Source organism: Notamacropus eugenii, chromosome 3, assembly GCF_028372415.1.
Source record: "Notamacropus eugenii isolate mMacEug1 chromosome 3, mMacEug1.pri_v2, whole genome shotgun sequence".
Taxonomy (NCBI): domain Eukaryota; kingdom Metazoa; phylum Chordata; class Mammalia; order Diprotodontia; family Macropodidae; genus Notamacropus; species Notamacropus eugenii.
In genome coordinates, this window is record NC_092874.1 from 260,638,605 (window position 1) to 260,645,238 (window position 6,634).

At 36.1% G+C, this 6,634-nt stretch overlaps 1 protein-coding gene across 3 annotated transcripts in view; it reads left to right on the top strand.

Annotated features, from left to right (window-relative positions):
- PTPRQ (protein tyrosine phosphatase receptor type Q) overlaps positions 1–5,272 on the top strand; it is a 315,483-nt gene extending 310,211 nt beyond the window's left edge. For all 3 annotated transcript variants that reach the window (XM_072655471.1, XM_072655472.1, XM_072655474.1), the window contains 2 exons: positions 3,393–3,516; positions 3,771–5,272. In XM_072655471.1, coding sequence (XP_072511572.1) covers positions 3,393–3,516; positions 3,771–3,808 — 162 coding nt within the window. In that variant the 3' untranslated portion in view covers positions 3,809–5,272. The remainder of the gene's footprint in view (positions 1–3,392; positions 3,517–3,770) is intronic.
- The last annotated feature ends 1,362 nt before the right edge of the window (positions 5,273–6,634 follow it).

Here is a 6,634-nt window from a genome sequence, read left to right on the forward strand (position 1 = left end):
GCAGTTCTACAAGTGACAGTCATTGAGTTGCCTTGTGAATGAGAGCACTGCCGAAGGTCACACATAAACTATATGGCAGAGGCAGGACAGGGTACCCAGTTTTTCTAACTCCTGGATCAGCTCACTATCTACTAGGAAATGCTTGAGAACCAAAATTAGTTTGGGGAATTTTCTCTATATATCAATTGTTAGTATAATTCTGGATATATTCCTACTATATATATATAATTATAAAATACATTCCATCTATATTACACATAATGTAATAATTATATCTAAATATATGCATATACACATATGCATATGCTTATAATACACATATGCATACATGTATAACCCTGTTTTCCTCAGTTCCTCATATATAAAATGAGCTGGAGGAGGAAATGGCAAACCACTCCAGTATCTTTGCCAAGAAAATTCCAAATGGGGTCTTGAAAAGTTGGGCACAACTGAAATGTATATATAAAACCAACAGGTTATATGTTGGATTGGATCTCTGCTTGATTTCTGTTTAATCCCAAAATAATAGAAGCAAAATGGTTATGCAAAAAGAAACCTTTTCCATTTGGAAATAATTCCTTTACTTCATCCAGTGGTCTGCTAATACTATGAAACATATATATTACTGTCTGTGAGAAGATATTTTATATATTACATATACTTATGTAGAAAAAATATTTACCAAATACTTTTCATAGATTCATTTATATATTTATATTTTAAAGATCAGGACTAAATCTGTGATTTCAATAGTATAGGAAACTCCAAGATAATAAAAAGTTCTCTTTACCAATGCAAGTGGGCACCTTCACTGAAGTTTATAATTTTAAAGAATTTGCAAAAGAAATGAGAGATCAAAGGACTTGTAAAGGTCACCCAGTCATTATGTGGCCAAGGCAGGATTTGAACTTATACCTTCCTGGCCTTATGGCCAGGGCTCTATCCACTGTTTCATGACTACCTTTCATTATATAAACACATGTGCACACACCGTATATATGAAAATACATCCTATATCATGAGATTTCCAAAGCTTTCTATTTATATGCATACATCAATCTGATGTCACTGAATAGTGCATCCCTTTTAGCAATGACTTATGACAATACCCTATTATAACACACAATGTTATAATTTTATTATAATTTTATAAAGCCTTTTCACTACCATTCTGATGCCAGTTCTATGCGATGAGCATTTGTTAAATGGCTACTACATGCCAGGTATTGTCCTGGAGTTACAAAGCCAAAAAAGGAAAATCCCTACCTTCAAGGCATTTTAAGTTCCTCAGTGCCTTTTGCTCATAGAAGAGAAGAAACAGACCTATCCTCAAAGTGTCTTAATATTACAGACCTGCATTCTTTCAGAGATGGTTGGTTGATGTGGTTTTCATGGGCCTCAAAAGTCCTATACCTAAGGACACTTGCTAGCCATGAGATGGTGCCTTGTGACTTGAGTACCCCTGCTCTCACCCATGGTTGGGGGCGCATTCACAACCCCAATAATAATAACTAAAGTACCTTAATGTTTTGCAAATCACTTTTCAACTGTGGGTAGATTTTATAAGCATTTTATGCTCATTATAGAAATGAGAAAACTGAAGTTCAGAAATGTTAAGTATGTAACTCAACGTCACAGTCAATAAGTATCAGGTTCAAGACTTGAATACAGGTCTCTGTTGATCCAGCTCCTACTTCTACCTCCCCATGCTGTCTTCTTCCAGATAGCGCTACAGATCCATGAGCATCTTACGAACAATGAGCCTGTCTTAACTCCACCTAGTGGAACCACTCTGAAATAATTTTCCCGCTCTGGATCCCCCTATGTAGAAGGAAAATAGACCAGAAATTTTTGTACAATATGGTTACGGGTTTCATGGTTATAGCTATGAGATTTTCCCCATCTATACTCTCTACTACAGCTAGCTGGTGTAGTGGATAGAGCGCTAAACTTAGTCATGAAGACAATATCAAATCTGCCTCAGTTACTTAGTAACTAACGTTTCTCAGCCTCAGTTTATCTATATGTAAAATGGAAACAGTAATAGCACCTACGTCCAGGACTGTTGTGTGGATCGACGGAGAAAACGTATGTAAAATGCTTTGTAAACCTTACAGAGCTATATAAATGTTAGCCGTTATTATTACTGTCGTGGTTGTTTTATTTACTACATTTATTAGAAATCTGACAGTATTATAGAAATATTCCTTATCATGATTAACTAGAAACATTGACAATCTGTTCCAATGGAGGGCATTTCTACATGGATGAAATCACAGGTTCACATTAAAAATACACATCCTCTGAGAATTATCCCAGAATTACCTTGTTGTGTACCATAACATGCCCAGTTACAAGTTTTAACAGCCATTGTTTTCCCCTCTCCTGTCAGAAGAAGGGTTGATGGAACTGTTCATAACCATCAGATATCAGAAAGTATAGAGAATAATTTTTTACCAAATACACAAGACCTGATAATATCCAACTATGTACCATCCTACAAAGTGATTTCCTTGGAAGACGAAATGTGTCCTACAGAGATGCTGCCATTGAGAACAATATTCTTGGACTACCTTCAGGGCTAATTTGAGTGTCCCACTGTGTTAGTGTTTCATTTAATTATTTAGAAAGAAATCCCAAAAGCTTGATATCAGGTACGCAAAATGTGACTAACACAACTTTTTTTTTTTTGATGTTCAACTTGGGCTTTTGGATAGGTGTGGTCACAGCTATGGGAACTTAAAAAAATAATTGGTCCTTGAAAAGTTCTTGGCACCTCCAGCTTTACAAAGATCACCCTCTCCTTTCTACAACCCTGCTTGCTGCCTAGCACACCATTTATCAAGAGATCTTATTCTTTAGCTTATCCTAACGTGATCTTTTCCTGCTTTGCCTCTCCATGGTTGCTGTGGTCTCCCCTATCTGAAAATGCCTGTACATTTTATATTTCCTGACATGTTCACATACCATTTTTTCCAGTAGAATTGAAACTGTTTGAGGACATTGTATTATTTTTGTCTTAGTATCAGCCTGCTACTAGCAATGTGCCTGACGTGTAGTAAGTGCTTAATAAATGCTTGTTGAATGAATGAGCAACCAAATGAAACACGAAATTGAACAAAAGTATAAACTAGTGGTTTGTCATTTTTTAGCCATCTCAAAAAGTACTTGGAATTTAATCACCTGGATCAGTAGCAAGCATTTATTAAGCAAATACTGCATGCTAGGCAGTTTGCTAAGTGTTTGCTACGTGACCCTTTGTTGTAAATGGTATACAATCCCTCCAGAACAACTGCCTCTTTATTTATGTATGCCTTTATTATTCTGTATTTTTCTTCAAAATAAGTGTTCAAAAGTATTTTTGGTTTCCTTTGCATTTCTTTGCTGTCCAGGCACAATACATTTTTTTGCACCAATGCATTTTGGATCTCTTATCAAGTAAGGGAAGTCATCAGCCCATCTGTTTTGTGAATTATTCAGCCCTCCAGAAGATGGACTCTTTGGATGCCATGGAAGGTAAACAGAGACAGGTTGTACCCAACTTATTTTCTCCCCCACCCCTACCCCAGCAGGTGCATTATTTAAAAGTGAGCATAGTTTGACAAGCATTTAGGCGGCTGATCAATGTAAACATGAATCCCTCTATTCCCCTTTAACCCAAGTCACAGTGGGGCCACTTACATATGTTATATCTTTTCAGCAAAATTCTTGAAATCATGCAGATTTTAACTATGATTTCTCTCTTGTAACCTATTCTTTTATGTTTGTAGGTGATGTTGAGCTTGAATGGGAAGAAACCACCATGTAAATATTCTGGCAAAAGATTACATCTGGAGGAATATTTTTCACACCCCAGGAGCCAAACATATTCCCCTGTTAACCTGGATTAAAATTTGCGATCTTAAAAAAAATCCTTTTTAAATGAAAATTGTTGCAATGTGTAAGCAAAATGTAACAATTGTTTTATGAAAGCATCTAGACAACGCAGTTTCTTCATTTAAAAAAAATTTGCACAGAATTACATAGTCTGCCTTTGAAACAAATGTGTCCTTTGAGACATTCCAGAGTATCTTGCAGATCGACACATTTTTTTTTAAATGGGCCAAATGTAATGTGAAGTTATCATCCCCTTAACATGAATACTTCACTGTGAATTCTCCCTGATTTTAAGTCCATGCTGTAAATGTTGATGCCGTGGTGGCCTTTTGGCCTCCTGGGTGTTGACATTTCTTGTAGATTATTTCCAGAACTGTCATGATGATCTCTGCCTCAATGTATGTTCCTGGGGTTTGAGTCTTCTATTTTATGAGTGCTGGGATATCAACTCATGATCCCGAACAGCTGAACAGTCACCCCCTGACACTGCAGGAATTATTCAGCTTTTATACAACACACAGTAGCTCTTCAGGACACTTAGTGCTATTTAAGCTGCTCTGTGATCCCCAGTTTAAAAAAATAGAAGAAAACAAAGAAGGAAAGAAAGAAAATGGTGCACCAATGTGCATCCCTCAAACTGAACAGCTTCTGGAAATGTTTCATCAAAAATGTTTTATTCTATTTTAAAGTACAATGTAGAGTCAGTTTGTCTGAATGCTGTACCTTAGGAATAGACTGATCTGATTATTGTATATTTTTGGAGTATTCCTGTACCTGCTAATACTAATTAAAAAAAAAAAACAGCAACAAACAAATGAACAACTATAATGTGATTCCAACTTGTAAACTAATGATGTAGATCCAGCAGTCTATTGTACTACCGAGGTGCCAACAGGGTCTTAAGATCAGTTTGAGTAGCGTGGTCCATATTTCATTTTCTAGTATTGATTCATTGGGGACGTGATGTTCACTGTCATACCTAGAAATGAGGAACTGGAACCCAAAAGCAAACTATAAAGAGATGTGGAAAGAAAAGCTTTGTCTCTATGTCCTCAGTTTATTAGGAAATGAAAAGAAACGTAATAATTATATTTTGAACTTCAGCATAGTTTTGTTAGCATGCATATATTTCATCTGAATATTTAAGGCAAGTAGTATCAATTTATCTAAATTCCTAATACTACTTAAATAACTCCCATATAAATATTTGTTTGTTGACCTATTGATATAATTTTTAATGCAGATGACAGTTCAATGAAAGAAGTTTGCTACTGTGGTAAGACCCAAAATATTTTTGAAAATGTTAATATAGCTAATATTGATTACACATGTGCTTTAATATATATAATATATATAAAACTATTTGATGACTAATAAATATATTTTGTGATTTGAATTACTTTATTGCACCCAGAAGTTGATATTTTTCCTGTACGATGCTTAGTTTCATATTAAGTCATGAAAACATAACTGGTTCGTCATTTCCACCTAGACTAAATCAATTATTGTTTTATATGAAATCAACCAACCTGGAATTCATAATGCAAGAAATAATTTAATTTTGTGGTTCAGTTGTGTCCAACACTTTGAGACCCCATTTGGGGTTATCTTGGCAAATATACTGGAGTGGTTTGCCACTCATTTTACAGCTCATTTTACAGATGAGGGAACTAGTGCAAACTAAGTGACATGCCCAGGGTCTCTCAGCTAGTAAATGTCTGAGGCCAGATTTGAAGTCAGAAAGATGAGTCTTCCTAACTTCCTAGCGTTCTATCCAGTGTGTCACCTACCTTTACTTTACCATTTCCCAAGAAAGGCATCACAGTCTACTACAGATAAGGGAGTAGGCCAGCCTTGGTAGATTTAGTAGTGATCTCTGACACTTACTGGTTGAACATGTCTCAGAAAGTCACTTAACCTCTCAGTATCCCCAGGTGACTGTGATAAGGCTTTGTTAAGACCCTATGACATGGGATCTTCACCTTTTTTGAGGTCATGGACCACTTTGGCAATCCAGTGAAACCTAAGTAAACCTCTACAGAATATTGATTTTGAATACATAAAATAAAATTCATAGGAAGCAAAGGAAATCAATTATTTTGAAATGTAATGAAAACATTTTTTAAAATAAGTTTGCAGACAACAGGTTAAAAACCTCTGATTCATAAGAGGTTGCTTGTGTATCCAGGGTGAGAGTTACCTCACTCATCGTTCCCTATACTGATGAAATCACAAATTCAAACAAAAAAGGGGGGAGGGGCAAAACAAGACAAAACAAAACTGTTTACCTATGTTTTACTGACTTGTCAATCGATTGACGGGAATGGAAATTCTCTCTATGACATTACATGAAGGGAGCATCTCAGACTCCTCAGTCTGGGGTTCTCTCCCTTTAGTTCTTAAATTGAGTTTTCCAGTTAGTGTTCTGATGTTGCTTGAGCTGCCAATCATTTCAGCCTTTCCCCACCTTCCCCTACCCTCAGAGTAGGAGTTGACCAAGGGAAGCTGCCCAGTGACCTACCTGTTCTCCATGAGGAAGTGAGACTAGTCGATAAAGATTAGATGTGGACCTCAAGGGACCTTAGTCATCAAATAATCATAACATTAGGCAACACTGATGTAGTTGCTTGAAGGTTTGAGAAGTGTTTTACGTACAGGGTGTCTCAAAAGTCTTTTATAGCTTAAAGCTGAAGAAAGACTTTTGGAACTTCTTGTACATCTTCTCATTTTATTTAAACCTTACCACAAACCTGTGGTG